General features: G+C 42.4%; 1 protein-coding gene across 3 annotated transcripts in view; it reads left to right on the forward strand.

Moving 5' to 3' along the window:
• The window catches only part of LOC115226095 (lysosomal protective protein), a 36,950-nt gene that overhangs the window by 7,377 nt on the left and 13,343 nt on the right, over positions 1–16,230 (forward strand). For 2 of the 3 annotated variants that reach the window (XM_036515009.1, XM_036515008.1), the window contains exons 2-7: positions 3,867–4,059; positions 5,009–5,120; positions 9,876–9,923; positions 11,877–11,960; positions 12,866–13,024; positions 14,863–14,954. In XM_036515009.1, coding sequence (XP_036370902.1) covers positions 3,875–4,059; positions 5,009–5,120; positions 9,876–9,923; positions 11,877–11,960; positions 12,866–13,024; positions 14,863–14,954 — 680 coding nt within the window. In that variant the 5' untranslated portion in view covers positions 3,867–3,874. Of the gene's footprint in view, positions 1–3,866; positions 4,060–5,008; positions 5,121–9,875; positions 9,924–11,876; positions 11,964–12,865; positions 13,025–14,862; positions 14,955–16,230 lie in introns of all 3 variants that reach the window. The other variant, XM_029797075.2, reaches the window with a different exon arrangement.

Consider the following 16,230-nt stretch of genomic DNA (forward strand, 5'->3'; position numbering starts at 1 on the left):
GTAGTTGAATACTGTCAACTCAACGTGACAAAATTTATATAAATATTATCTCGTTAAGAGTTAAGTACTTCCTAGTAATTATCTGACAAAGGCCATTTGTTGTTTTTATTTAACCTAGAGTGGTGTGGTAACTACGGAAGGAGTCACTAAGGAACTTGGTTGAATACTAGAAATACCAAAGTTTGAAGGAAGGGAAACTGTGTTGCTGCTTGGCGTGCTAGAAATAACAACCAAATCTCCCTCTAATCATGACTCCTTTACTGTTGGCATAAAAAAGAAATAAAAGAAACGTGTACATAGGCACAGGAGTGGCTGTGTGGTAAGTAGCTTGCTTACCAACCGCATGGTTCCGGGTTCAGTCCCACTGCATGGCACCTTCGGCAAGTGTCTTCTACTATAGCCTCGGGCCGACCAAAGCCTTGTGAGTGGATTTGGTAGACGGAAACTGAAAGAAGCCCGTCGTATATATGTATATATATATATATATGTGTGTGTGTGTGTATATGTTTGTGTGTCTGTGTTTGTCCCCCTAGCATTGCTTGACAACCGATGCTGGTGTGTTTACGTCCCCGTAACTTAGCGGTTCGGCAAAAAGAGACCGATAGAATAAGTACTAGGCTTACAAAGAATATGTCCTGGGATCGATTTGCTGGACTAAAGGCGGTGCTCCAGCATGGCCACAGTCAAATGACTGAAACAAGTAAAAGAGAGTATAGGCACAGGAGTGGCTGTGTGGTAAGAAGCTTGCTTCCTAACTGCATGGTTCTGGGTTCAGTCCCACTGTATGGCACCTTGGGCAAGTGTCTTCTATAACAGCCCCAAGCCAAGCAAAGCTTTGTGAGTCGATTTGGTAGATGGAAACTGAAAGAAGCCCATTACATATATATGACTGGCCCCATGCCGGTGGCACGTACGAAGTGCCATTTGATTGTGGTTGTTGTCAGCGCCACCTGACTGGTTCCTGTGTTGGTAGGACGTAAAAAGCACCATTCGAGCGTGATCGGTGCCAGTACCACCTGACTGGCCCCCAGCTGGTGGCACGTAAAAAGCACCACTCTAAGAATGGTTGGCAATTGGGGCCCGGTGCAGCCTCCTGGCTTGCCAGTCCTCAGTCAAATTATCCAACTCATTCCGTGTCGGTGGCACATAAAAAGCACCATCCGAATCGTGGCCGAAGCCAGTGCCGCCTCAACTGGCTTCCGTGCAGGTGGCACGTAAAATGCACCAATCCGACCGTGGCCGATGCCAGTGCCGCCTCGACTGGCTTCCGTGTCAGTGGCACGTAAAAAGCACCATCCGAAGCCAGTGCCGCCTTGACTGGCTTCCATAAAATGCACCAATCCGAATCGTGGCCGAAGCCAGTGCCACCTCGACTGGCTTCCGTGCATTTGGCACGTAAAATGCTCCAATCCGACCGTGGCCGATGCCAGCCTCGCCTGGCTCCAGTGCAGGTGGCACGTAAAAAGCGCCCACTACACTCACGGAGTGGTTGGCGTTAGGAAGGGCATCCAGCTGTAGAAACATTGCCAGATAAGACCGGAGCCTGGTGCAGCCTTCTGGCCTCCCAGATCCCCGGTCGAACCGTCCAACCCATGCTAGCATGGAGAACGGACGTTAAACGATGATGATGATGCCAGCATGGAAAGTGGATGTTAAACAACGATGATGATGACAATGTGTGTGTGTGTGTGTGTGTGTGTGGAAAAGACACAGTTTGGGAGTTATTACAGCCAAGAATCTTTCCAAACATCACATTCCACTTGAACAGAGATTTCGAGACATCAAAGAAATCCAAGAGAATGCCAGAAAATAGCTAATCACTATCCCAAAATTCTTCTGCTGTTGTCTTCTTCTTCTTCCAATCAGGACTCCCGCCATTAGCCACAAAGAATAATCTCTAATTCGAGCCTACTCTAAGCTACTAAGAGTGCATGTGGCAACTTGAAGATCCATCCACCACACGCGATAGACTGGCGGTTGCACGGGCACGGAAGCTACGTTGTTATCCTCATTCTGTAAACGGTGGCTTTTTTAACGGGTGGAGAGTTGACATCCTGGGGTACAGAGGATTCGCAATCTAGACTAGGGTCTGAAAGTTTACCACACCAAAGTGGGTTACACCATGGTTCCTCTGCTTTGGGGCAGAAGTAGGAAGAAAGAGTGAGAGAAAGTTTTGGTGAAAGAGTACAGTGGGGTTCACCACCCTCCCCCGCTGGAGCCTCGTGGAGCCTCGTGGAGCTTAGGCGTTTTTGCCAGTCAAGCGGTGCTGGCATCTGCCATGTTCGGACAGTATATTTTACGTGTCACCGGCATAGGTGTCTTAACTACAATTTCCATTTGATTTTTATTTTGATGTTGGTGTTTGTTTGTTGAGCGAAGTGGTCTTTGTCCCTATGGGAGAAGTCCAAAATGTGGTCCTTTGCTATTTGTAAGACCCGCAGAAGAGAAAGTAGGTCAACCCCCGACACCGAGAGCATCGACGGATGGATGAATGCGCATCCAGGCTCAGCGGTTGCGTAGGAAGTCGGGGACAAGAAACAGGAAGAAAGAGTGAGAGAAAGTTGGGGGCGAAAGAGTACAACAGGGATCGCCACCACCCCCTGCCAGAGCCTCGTGGAGCTTTAGGTGTTTTCGCTCAATAAACACACACAACGCCCTGTCTGGGAATCGAAACCGCGTTCTTTTGACCGTGAGTCCGCTGCCCTAACCAATGGGTCATTGCACTTCCATATTGCTGCTGTTAGATAGTTTTCATCTACAACTGATATATTTCCATGTTTTCGATCTAATTTGGATTCTTTGCCATCAAATTTGAATTCTTTGCAATCAGATTTGAATGTTTCAATTGGAGAGTTAAACTACATCAGCCATAAGGGAATACATGTCTATCTTATCTAACTCAGATATCAATTGGTGGGCTCTACTGGACGAGTTAGGTAAGATAGACATGTATTCCTTTACGGCTGATGTAGTTTAACCCTTTAGTGTTCGCATTATTCTGCCAAAATTAATCCTTTTTTATCCACATTGTTTTGAACTAATCAGGCATTATCTTGTAGCTATGAGATTTTGATGAGGTAGCTGTTCATTTTTAAAACGATATTGTAGGGTTGGTGTGAGAGACCAGATCTGGCCAGTTTGAACATAAAACAGGCAGAATACTTTTGGCCGGATATGGGGGCCAGTTTAAATGCTAAAGGGTTAACTTTCTTTTATTTTCTAGGCTTGAGCACCAATTGAAAAATTCAAATTTGATAGCAAAGAATTCAAATTTGATGGCAAAGAATTCAAATTTACTCTTTACTCTTTTACTCTTTTACTTGTTTCAGTCATTTGACTGCGGCCATGCTGGAACACCGCCTTTAGTCGAGCAACTCGACCCCCGGGACTTATTCTTTTTGTAAGCCCAGTACTTATTCTATCGGCCTCTTTTTGCCGAACCACTAAGTGACGGGGACATAAGCACACCAGCATCGGTTGTCAAGCAATGCTAGGGGAACAAACACAGACACACAAACACACACACATACATATATATATATATATACATATATACGACAGGCTTCTTTCAGTTTCCGTCTACCAAATCCACTCACAAGGCATTGGTCGGCCCGGGGCTATAGCAGAAGACACTTGCCCAAGATGCCACGTAGTGGGACTGAACCCGGAACCATGTGGTTGGTTAGCAAGCTACTTACCACACAGCCACGATGGCAAAGAACCCAAACTAGATCGAAAACATCTATATTTCCATGATTCTTTAACACTATACAGCTATTTTTTATATCCTTTCAGATTCCAGTGAAAAAGATGAACCATTATTTTCCAAAATGAAACCTTTTTTTTTTGTTTTTATCTCCTTTCAGATTCTAACATGAGAGTCAGTTCAGTAAGGGCTCTGCTAGTGGTGGGGCTGGTGGGTGTGGCCCTCATCACAACAGCCACTGCTGCTGCTAACGAAGACCTCATCCACAGCCTGCCTGGTCTGAAGAAGCAACCCATGTTTCAACAATACTCAGGGTACTTAGATGGCATTGATGGCCGTCACCTTCATTATTGGTGAGTAAGGGCTTTCAAACCCCGAATCAAAAAAATTTCTTCATGTGATTATCCTGCCTTTCAGCCATAAGTACGTCAACACCAACATCAGTGGAGGTGTAATGGCCCAGTGGTTAGGGCAGCGGACTTGCGGTCGGAGGATCGCGGTTTCGATTCCCAGACCGGGTGTTGTGTGTGTGTTTATTGAGCGAAAACACCTAAAGCTTCATGAGGCTCCGGCAGGGGGTTAGGGGGTTGTGCCGACCCCTGTTGTACTCTTTTGCCCCAACTTTCTCTCTCACTCTTTCTTCCTGTTTCTTGTCCCCGACTTCCTACGCAACCGCTGAGCCTGGATGCGCATTCATCCATCCGTCGATGCTCTCGGTGTCGGGGTTTGACCTGCTTTCTCTTCTGTGGGTCTTACGAATAGCAAAGGACCACATTTCGGACTTCTCCCATCTTGCGAGCTCTGGGACTAAGACCATTCGCTCAACAGCAACAGCAATGGCCCAATGTTTAGGGCAGCGGATTCGCGGTCGGAGGATCGCGGTTTCGGTTCCAGGACCGGGCGTTGTGTGTGTGTGTTTATTGAGCGAAAACACCTAAAGCTCCACGAGGCTCTAGCAGGGGGTGGTGGCGACCCTTGTTGTACTCTTTCGGTCCAACTTTCTCTCACTCTTTCTTCCTGTTTCTTGTCCTCGACTTCCTATGCAACCGCTGAGCCAGAATGCGACGGTGGCAGCGAAATTCTTATGGTATGAATGAGTTTTGGTGTTGTTGGTCGTAGTGGTGGTACCAATGGCTTTCTCTCACTCTCTCTCCCCCCTTTCTCACTTTCCCTATCTTTCTCTCTTCCTCTTTCTCTCTCCACCTCTCCTCCCCCTCTCTCTCCATCTACCCCTCTCCCTCTCTCTCTCTCTCTCTCTCTCTGTCTCAAATATAATTCTGCTCTTTTTCTCTCCCTAAAAAGGTTAGTGGAATCTCAGCAGAACCCCAAAACTGACCCCTTGGTTTTGTGGATGAATGGAGGTCCAGGGTGTAGCTCATTGCTGGCTGTGCTGACTGAACATGGGCCCTACGTTGTAAGTATTGATACAAGCAATGCATCATGTTGTTGTCGTTGTTGTTGTTGGTCACCTCAAGCGCCTGAGAATTAACTCTCAGAGGCGCTAGGGTGCTTTTTATGTGCCACCAGCACCAGTAAATTCATAAAAGTTGTGAGACAAGGCTCTTCAAAAGATGGGTATGTATTATTCGAGGGAGATTGTTATATGACTGATGACGAGAGGTTAAATCATGAAAGAGGGACTGAAACAGGCATGTTACTTGCAGAGGAGGTGTGGGCCATCTAGGTTGTAAAAGGAGAGAAGATGGTGAAGAGGTATCGGGGCATATCCTCAAGTTACACACCAGCATCGGTTGTCAAGCGATGTTGGGGGGACAAACACAGACACACACCATATATATATATATATATATATATATATATATACCGGAGTAAACACATAAATGTGAAACAAGGTGGAAAAAAGAGTACTCAAATACCAGTGGTAGAGTAATATGCTTTATTTAAAGCAGCAGAAAATTCAACAAAATCTGTTACTCTGAGTTTCTCGTCTGATGAACGGCAACGAAACTCAGAGTAACAGATTTTGTTGAATTTTCTGCTGCTTTAAATAAAGTGTGTGTATATATATATATATATATATATATATATATATATATATATAATATATATATATATATATATATATATATATATATATATATATATATATATATGTGATGGGCTTCTTTCAGTTTCCGTCTACCAAATCCACTCACAAGGTCTTGGTCGGCCCAAGGCTATAGTAGAAGACACTTGCCCAAGGTGCCACGCAGTGGAACTGAACCCGGAACCATGTGGTTGGTAAACAAGCTACTTACCACACAGCCACTCCTGCACCTATAAAACTTTTTTGTGTATGTATAATTATTGCCAGCACTCTTTTCTTCTAAGTCTGTTGTATTTGATATGGGTAATTATATTGATGGATTAATTGCTTTATTAATAACTAGCAGTATCGCCCGGCATTGCTCGGGTTTGTTTCGACCCTTTAGAATTGGAATTTTTGAAGAGTAAAAATTTTGCATTATGTAGCTTGTTATTCTCTTTAAGTGAACATTTTTCTGGTTGAAATACACCAAAAAATGGCGACACAGCAGTCAAAAAATCGTAAAAAATAGGGATTTCCATAGAAAGAAAGCACCTTTTTGATGTAAATAATTTTTGGTGTTAACATGGTCCAATTTTAATTTTTTCTTCTACGGAACGAAGAGCAAGCCTTCTTCTATCATACTCTTAATTTTGGTCAACTTGCGCCGCAGGGTCTTGGAGGAGATAGTGTTAGTTGAAGACTACCAAACCTGCCATACACAGACAACTTCAGCTTTATAAATCGTAAAAAATAGGGATTTTCATAGAAAAAAAAGCACCTTTTTGATGTAAATAATTTCTGGTGTTAACATGGTCCGATTTGAATTTTTTCTTCAACGGAATGAAGAGCAAGCCTTCTTCTATCATACTCTCAATTTTGGTCAACTTGCGCCGCAGGGTCACGGAGGAGATAGTGTTAGTTGAAGGCTACTAAACCTACCATACACAGACAACTTCAGCTTTAGAAATTGTAAACAATAGGGATTTTCATAGAAAAAAAGCACCTTTTTGATGTAAATAATTTCTGGTGTTAACATGGTCCGATTTGAATTTTTTCTTCAACGGAATGAAGAGCAAGCCTTCTTCTATCATACTCTCAATTTTGGTCAACTTGTGCCGCAGGGTCTTGGAGGAGATAGTGTTAGTTGAAGGCTACCAAACCTGCCACACACTGACAACTTCACATAGAAAAAAAAGCACCTTTTTGATGCAAATAATTTTTGGTGTCAACATAGTCCGATTTAATTTTTTCTTCTACGGAATGAAGAGCAAGCCTTCTTCTATCATACGCTCAATTTTGGTCAACTTGCGCCACAGGGTCACAGAGGAGATAGTGTTAGTTGAAGGCTACTAAACCTACCATACACAGACAACTTCAGCTTTAGAATTGTAAACAATAGGGATTTTCATAGAAAAAAAAGCACCTTTTTGATGGAAATAATTTTTGGTGTTAACATGGTCCGATTTGAATTTTTTCTTCAACGGAATGAAGAGCAGCCTTCTTCTATCATACGCTCAATTTTGGTCACTTGCGCCGCAGGGTCTTGGAGGAGATAGTGTTAGTTGAAGGCTACTAAACCTACCATACACAGACACTTCAGCTTAGAAATTGTAAACAATAGGGATTTTCATAGAAAAAAAGCACCTTTTTGATGCAAATAATTTTTGGTGTTAACATGGTCCGATTTGAATTTTTTCTTCAACGGAATGAAGAGCAAGCCTTCTTCTATCATACGCTCAATTTTGGTCAACTTGCGCCGCAGGGTCTCGGAGGAGATAGTGTTAGTTGAAGGCTACTAAACCTACCATACACAGACAACTTCAGCTTTAGAAATTGTAAACAATAGGGATTTTCATAGAAAAAAAGCACCTTTTTGATGCAAATAATTTTTGGTGTTAACATGGTCCGATTTGAATTTTTTCTTCAACGGAATGAAGAGCAAGCCTTCTTCTATCATACGCTCAATTTTGGTCAACTTGCGCCGCAGGGTCTCGGAGGAGATAGTGTTAGTTGAAGGCTACTAAACCTACCATACACAGACAACTTCAGCTTTAGAAATTGTAAACAATAGGGATTTTCATAGAAAAAAAGCACCTTTTTGATGTAAATAATTTCTGGTGTTAACATGGTCCGATTTGAATTTTTTCTTCAACGGAATGAAGAGCAAGCCTTCTTCTATCATACTCTCAATTTTGGTCAACTTGTGCCGCAGGGTCTTGGAGGAGATAGTGTTAGTTGAAGGCTACCAAACCTGCCACACACTGACAACTTCAGCTTTAGAAATTGTAAACAATAGGGATTTTCATAGAAAAAAAGCACCTTTTTGATGTAAATAATTTCTGGTGTTAACATGGTCCGATTTGAATTTTTTCTTCAACGGAATGAAGAGCAAGCCTTCTTCTATCATACTCTCAATTTTGGTCAACTTGTGCCGCAGGGTCTTGGAAGATAGTGTTAGTTGAAGGCTACCAAACCTGCCACACACTGACAACTTCACATAGAAAAAAAAGCACCTTTTTGATGCAAATAATTTTTGGTGTCAACATAGTCCGATTTAATTTTTTCTTCTACGGAATGAAGAGCAAGCCTTCTTCTATCATACGCTCAATTTTGGTCAACTTGCGCCGCAGGGTCTTGGAGGAGATAGTGTTAGTTGAAGGCTACTAAACCTACCATACACAGACAACTTCAGCTTTAGAAATTGTAAACAATAGGGATTTTCATAGAAAAAAAGCACCTTTTTGATGCAAATAATTTTTGGTGTTAACATGGTCCGATTTGAATTTTTTCTTCAACGGAATGAAGAGCAATCCTTCTTCTATCATACGCTCAATTTTGGTCAACTTGCTCCGCAGGGTCTCGGAGGAGATAGTGTTAGTTGAAGGCTACTAAACCTACCATACACAGACAACTTCAGCTTTAGAAATTGTAAACAATAGGGATTTTCATAGAAAAAAAAGCACCTTTTTGATGCAAATAATTTTTGGTGTTAACATGGTCCGATTTGAATTTTTTCTTCAACGGAATGAAGAGCAAGCCTTCTTCTATCATACGCTCAATTTTGGTCAACTTGCGCCGCAGGGTCTTGGAGGAGATAGTGTTAGTTGAAGGCTACTAAACCTACCATACACAGACAACTTCAGCTTTAGAAATTGTAAACAATAGGGATTTTCATAGAAAAAAAAGCACCTTTTTGATGCAAATAATTTTTGGTGTTAACATGGTCCGATTTGAATTTTTTCTTCAACGGAATGAAGAGCAAGCCTTCTTCTATCATACGCTCAATTTTGGTCAACTTGCGCCGCAGGGTCTTGGAGGAGATAGTGTTAGTTGAAGGCTAATAAACCTACCATACACAAACAACTTCAGCTTTAGAAATTGTAAACAATAGGGATTTTCATAGAAAAAAAAGCACCTTTTTGATGCAAATAATTTTTGGTGTTAACATGGTCCAATTTGAATTTTTTCTTCAACGGAATGAAGAGCAAGCCTTCTTCTATCATACGCTCAATTTCGGTCAACTTGTGCCGCAGGGTCTTGGAGGAGATAGTGTTAGTTGAAGGCTACCAAACCTGCCACACACTGACAACTTCACATAGAAAAAAAAGCACCTTTTTGATGCAAATAATTTTTGGTGTTAACATGGTCCGATTTGAATTTTTTCTTCTACGGAATGAAGAGCAAGCCTTCTTCTATCATACTCTCAATTTTGGTCAACTTGCGCCGCAGGGTCTCGGAGGAGATAGTGTTAGTTGAAGGCTACCAAACCTGCCATACACAGACAACTTCAGCTTTAGAAATTGTAAACAATAGGGATTTTCATAGAAAAAAAGCACCTTTTTGATGCAAATAATTTTTGGTGTTAAAATGGTCCGATTTGAATTTTTTCTTCAACGGAATGAAGAGCAAGCCTTCTTCTATCAAACTCTCAATTTTGGTCAACTTGTGCTGCAGGGTCTCGGAGGAGATAGTGTTAGTTGAAGGCTACCAAACCTGCCATACACAGACAACTTCAGCTTTATATATAGAGAGAGATTGTTAATTGTTTTTTTTTTTTTTTTGATTCATCTAATTAACATTTAATTAACATTTAAATGAAATTTCTTTCCCTTTTCTTTTCCATGAATGCGACGTCTTCAGATTCAAGATGACACTTCTTTAGAATATAATCCTCACAGCTGGAACAAGGTAAATCTTATCGTTATTATCAAGACAGTGAGCTGGCAGAACCATTAGAATATAAAAACAGATGAAATGACCGCTAAGCATTTTGCCTGGCATGCTGAGTTCAAATCCCACCAAAGTCAACTTTGCCTTTCATCCTTTCAGAGTTGATCAATTAAGTACCAGTCATGTACTAAGGTCAATGTAATCAACTAGTCCTGTCACCCAAAATTTCAGGCCTTGTGCCTCTAGTAGAAAGGATCATCATCATCAATCACCATCATCAATCACCATCAATCATCAGCATCAATCATTATCGTCAATCATTATTGTCAATCATCATCATCATTAATCATCATCATCAATCATCATCATTCATTATCATTCATCATCATCATCATCATCATCAATCATCATCATCAATCATCATCCATCAATCATCATCATTCACCATCAATCATCTATTATTATTAAGGCAATGAGCTCAAGATGGCAAACTGGCGGAATCGTTAGCATGCCAGGTAAAAATGTTTAGCAGCATTTCATTAGTCTTTACGTTCTGAGGTCAAATTCTGCCAAGACTGACTTTGCATTTCATCCTTTTGATAAAATAAGTACCAGTTATGTACAGGGGTCGATATAAATGACTAGTCTCCTCCCACAAAATTGCAAGCCTTGTAACTATAGTAGAAAGGATTATTATTATTATTATTATTATTATTATTATTATTACCTTCACTTTAACAAAGACAGAGGTATTGTTTTCAGTCATATTTGTTTGTTTGTTTGTCCGTGGACAAAATATCTCAAGAACCGCTGGATGGTTTCAGATGAAACTTCCAGGGATATTTGACCTCGTGACTGGCACGATCTGATTAGATTTTGGGATCAATCAGGTACTGGACAAGGATTCTGGATTATTTTTCCTGTTTACTTTAATTAATTTTTGAGAGCAGTCAGGTTCATTTTTAGCATTCTCATTTGTGAGAGCAGTTGAGCTTATTTCAGATATTCTCATTTTAAAAAAATCATCTTTGGGTAATCATTGAGAAGACACTAGTGTTGCCTTAGCGGAGGTTTGTGCTCTCTGAGTGCTCGTGTCATTATTATTATTATTATTATTATTATTGAGTGAGAGAGCAGTTCATGCCATCAAAGTGACACTGGGGTAAAATATACGAAGCCCAATATACCCATCATGACTACCCGTCTGATAAGGGTACACCAGGCACATGCATCACAACCATATGTGCGCGACATGGTGATCTCATATCAAGATAAACAGCACATGACTTTGCAGGTGGGGCCCAGTTAGAATTTTCTTCAGGTTGAGTAGGCCATCCTGCTCAAAAGGTCCCTGAATAAGGCTTGTTTAAGGATGTTGAACGAAACACCCATGTTTCCAGAAGTGAATTATTCAAACCCCAAAGAATCCCTCTCAACACATGGCTATGATGCTCCCCCACTACTTCTGCTCGTGGTCAGAGATGCACATATCGTCAGCCACTAAGGGACATGCTCAACTGGTTACGGTCAAACAACTGACAAGCAAATCTGTGGTATTGAGCAGAATATTTGCTGTAGCCCATCTTTTATACCAAGACAAAACAATGTACATGATAACACTTCCAATCAGTTAAGATCTGAAGCCACGAGAGCCAATGCCTGTACTGCATCAGGGCTTTATTATTAATATTATTATTATTATTATTATTCAGTAGTTTTATTTTTACAACGTGCTTTCACTTCACTACCGAGCGCAGCTCTGTGTGCCTTGGGTACGTGCTGTGATTTGTTGTGATGCTCTGATGGTTATTGTATGGAAAGTGTTCTGCGTAGGATGTGTGCAGTGCCTAGTAGTGCAATTTTCTGTATGTTATATGTGTTTGTAAGTCCTGGTGTTTTTGTTATGTATTTGTCTGAATATTTTATTATTATTATTATTATTATTACTATTTGTTTATTTACATTTTTCAGATTGCAAACGTCCTGTATCTGGAGGCCCCAGCAGGAGTTGGTTTCTCTTATAAAGATGACAAGAATTACACCACAGATGATGACTTGGTTTGTACATTTGTAATATTGACTCTGTGTGTGTGTGTGCAAATTGTTTGCTTTATGTGTGTGTTTGTGATTGTATTATGATAATAAAGAATTTAGTGAAATACTTCTTTACTACCCACAAGGGGCTAAACACAGAGGGGACAAACAAGGACAGACATAGGTATTAAGTCGATTATATCGACCCCAGTGCGTAACTGGTACTTAATTAAGCTGGTGTTTTGAACATGAATGAACATGAAATTTTGAGGAACGTTTCAAATTAGACCACTTTTAATCAGGAAGTTTGTTGCCATAGAGCCAGGTGGGAGAGGCTCAGGTGAGTTGGTATGATAAGGCGGCGAGCGGGCAGAAATGTTAGCACGCTGGGCGAAATGCTTATCGGTATTTCGTCTGCCGTTAGGTTCTGAGTTCAAATTCCGCCGAGGTCGACTTTGCCTTTCTTCCTTTCGGGGTCGATAAATTAAGTACCAGTGAAATATTGGGGTCGATGTAATCGACTTAATCCCTTTGTCTGTCCTTGTTTGTCTTCTCTGTGTTTAGCCCCTTGTGGGTAGTAAAGAAATAGGTATTTCATCTGCTGCTACGTTCTGAGTTCAAATCCTGCCGAGGTCGACTTTGCCTTTCATCCTTTCGGGGTTGATTAAATAAGTACCAGCTACACACTGGGGTCGATATAATCGACTTAATCCCTTTGTCTGTCTTTGTTTGTCCTCTCTGTGTTTAGCCCCTTGTGGGTAGTAAAGAAATTGGTATTTCATCTGCCGCTACGTTCTGAGTTCAAATTCTGCTGAGGTCGACTTTGCCTTTCACCCCAAACAAAACCAGCTTGGTACACTTGTGTAGAGTTTTAAAATCCATTCTCAGTGATTCTTTGCTCTTACTTCTCCAGTCTCTGTTATTTGCAGACTTCTCTGAACAATCTTGCTGCCATCAAAAGTTTCTTCAAGAAATTCCCAGAGTATAACGGTCGGGAGTTTTTCGTCACAGGTGAAAGCTATGGTGGTATCTATGTCCCTACGCTCTCTGAACGTCTTCTTGGTGAGCCCAGCATCAACTTCCAGGTGAGTACTTTGTTACCATTGTACTGGGTCAACCCATATATAATCTGTTTTTTTTTCATACTTCTTTTACCATCATCCTCATTTAACGTCCGTTTTTCATACTAGCATGGGTTGGATGGTTTTGACTGAGGGCTTTTGCAATAAGGTGGCAAGCTGGCAGAATTGTTAGCACTCTGGGCGAAATGCTTAGCGGTATTTCGTCTGCCGAGGTCGACTTTACCTTTCATCCTTTCGCGGTCGATAAATAAAGTACCAGTTGCGCACTGGGGTCGATGTAATCGACTTAATCTGTTTGTCTGTCCTTGTTTGTCCTCTCTGTGTTTAGCCCCTTGTGGGTAGTTAAGAAATAGGTTTTGACTGAGGGCTGGCAACCAGATGGCTGCACCAGGCTCCAGTCTTGATCTGGCAGAGTTTCTACAGCTGGATCAAGACATGAGCCTGGTGCAGCCATCTGGTTGCCACCCCTCAGTCAAAACCGTCCAACCCATGCTAGCATGGAAAACGGACGTTAAATGATGATGATGATGATGATTATAGAAGTATGAAAGAAAAACCCAGATTATATATTTTATTTTTCAAAATTAAGATAAACAAAGTTCTTTTTTAATCTAAGATATACTCTCCTTCATTTTCTACAATGCTCTTCCATCTACCTGGTAGAATTGCAAGGCCCTTCTTACAAAAGTCACTTGTCCATGATGAAAAATACTCCTTCAGTACTGTTCTGACCTGTTCTAGAGAATTCATATTTTTTCCTCCAAATGATTTTGAAGACTATGGAATACATGATAACCAGATGGGGTAATGTCTGGAGAATATGGTGGGGGGAGTATCGTTTCCCATTCAAACTGATCCAGCGTTTGGAATGTCATCCTTGCTGTATGTGGCTCTGTTTAGCCCCTTGGGGGTAATAAAGAAACAAATTATTATTATTATTATTATTGAGTGAGGGAGCAGTTCATGCCATCAAAGTGACACTGGGGTAAAATATACGAAGCCCAATATACCCATCATGACTACCCGTCTGATAAGGGTACACCAGGCACATGCTTCACAACCATATCTGCGCGACATGGTGATCCCATATCAAGATAAACAGCGCATGACCTTGCAGGTGGAGCCCAGTTAGGATTTTCTTCTGGTCGAGTAACCCATCCCGCTCAAAAGGTCCCTGAATAAGGGTTGTTTAAGGATGTTGAACGAAACACCCATGTTTCCAGAGGTGAATTATTCAAACCCCAAAGAATCCCTCTCAACACATGGCTATGATGCTCCCCCACTACTTCTGCTCGTGATCAGAGATGTACATATCGTCAGCCACTAAGGGACATGCTTAACTGGTTAAGGTCAAACAACTGACAAGCAAATCTGTGGTATTGAGCAGAATATTTGCTGTAGGCCATCTTTTATACCAAGACAAAACAATGTACATGATAACACTTCCAATCAGTTAAGATCAGAAGCCACGAGAGCCACTGCCTGGTACTTTATTATTATTATTATCATCGTCATCGTCATCATCATCGTCATCATCATCATCGTCATCATCGTCATCACCATCGTCATCACCATCACCATCATCATCACCATCATCACCATCATCATCATCATCATCATCACCATCATCATCACCATCATCATCATCACCATCATCACCATCATCATCATCATGATAATTGTTGTTATTATTATTATTATCATTGTTATTGTTATTATTATCATTGTTATTGTTATTATTATTATCATTGTTATTGTTATTATTATTATCATTGTTATTATTATTATCATTGTTATTGTTATTATTATTATTATTATTATTATTACTATTTCATTTACAGGGTTTTGCTGTTGGCAATGGAATGAGTGATTACAGAATCAACGCTGCTTCAATTTTGTATTTCGGATATTACCACGGCCTTTATGGCTCAAAGTAAGTGGACTCTCTAAGACTGTAGCCATTTATAGGGCAGTATTTAGTTACGTTACGCACCTATACCATATATTCATCATCATCATCATTTAGCGTCCGTTCTCCATGCTAGCATGGGTTGGACGGTTCGACCAGGGATCTGGGAAGCCAGAAGGCTGCACCAGGCTCCAGTCTGATCTGGCAGTGTTTCTACAGCTGGATGCCCTTCCTAACGCCAACCACTCCGAGAGTGTAGTGGGTGCTTTTTACGTGCCACCTGCACAGGTGCCAGGCGAGGCTGGCAACGACCACGGTCGGATTGGTGTATTTTACGTGCCACCTGCACAGGTGCCAGGCGAGGCTGGCAACGGCCACGGTCGGATTGGTGTATTTTACGTGCCACCGGCACGGAAGCCAGTCGAGGCGGCGCTGGCATCGGCCACGAGTCGGATAGTGCTTTTTATGTGCCACCTGTACAGGTGCCAGGTGAGGCTGGCAACGACCACGGTCGGATTGGTGTATTTTACGTGCCACCTGCACAGGTGCCAGGCGAGGCTGGCAACGGCCACGGTCGGATTGTGTATTTTACGTGCCACCTGCACAGGTGCCAGGCGAGGCTGGCAACGGCCACGGTCGGATTGGTGTATTTTACGTGCCACCGGCACGGAAGCCAGTCGAGGCGGCGCTGGCATCGGCCACGAGTCGGATAGTGCTTTTTATGTGCCACCTGTACAGGTGCCAGGTGAGGCTGGCAACGACCACGGTCGGATTGGTGTATTTTACGTGCCACCTGCACAGGTGCCAGGCGAGGCTGGCAACGGCCACGGTCGGATTGGTGTATTTTACGTGCCACCGGCACGGGAGCCAGTCGAGGCCGCGCTGGCATCGGCCACGAGTCGGATAGTGCTTTTTACGTGCCACCTGTACAGGTGCCAGGCGAGGCTGGCAGCGACCACGGTCGGATTGGTGTATTTTACGTGCCACCTGCACAGGTGCCAGGCGAGGCTGGCAATGACCACGGTCGGATTGGTGTATTTTACGTGCCACCTGCACAGGTGCCAGGTGAGGCTGGCAACGGCCACGGTCGGATTGGTGTATTTTACGTGCCACCTGCACAGGTGCCAGGTGAGGCTGGCAACGGCCACGGTCGGATTGGTGTATTTTACGTGCCACCTGCACAGGTGCCAGGTGAGGCTGGCAACGACCACGGTCGGATTGGTGCACTTTACGTGCCACCTGCACAGGTGCCAGGCGAGGCTGGCAACGACCACGGTCAGATTGGTGTATTTTATGTGCC

The sequence above is a fragment of the Octopus sinensis genome, linkage group LG29 (genome assembly GCF_006345805.1).
Source record: "Octopus sinensis linkage group LG29, ASM634580v1, whole genome shotgun sequence".
Lineage (NCBI taxonomy): Eukaryota > Metazoa > Mollusca > Cephalopoda > Octopoda > Octopodidae > Octopus > Octopus sinensis.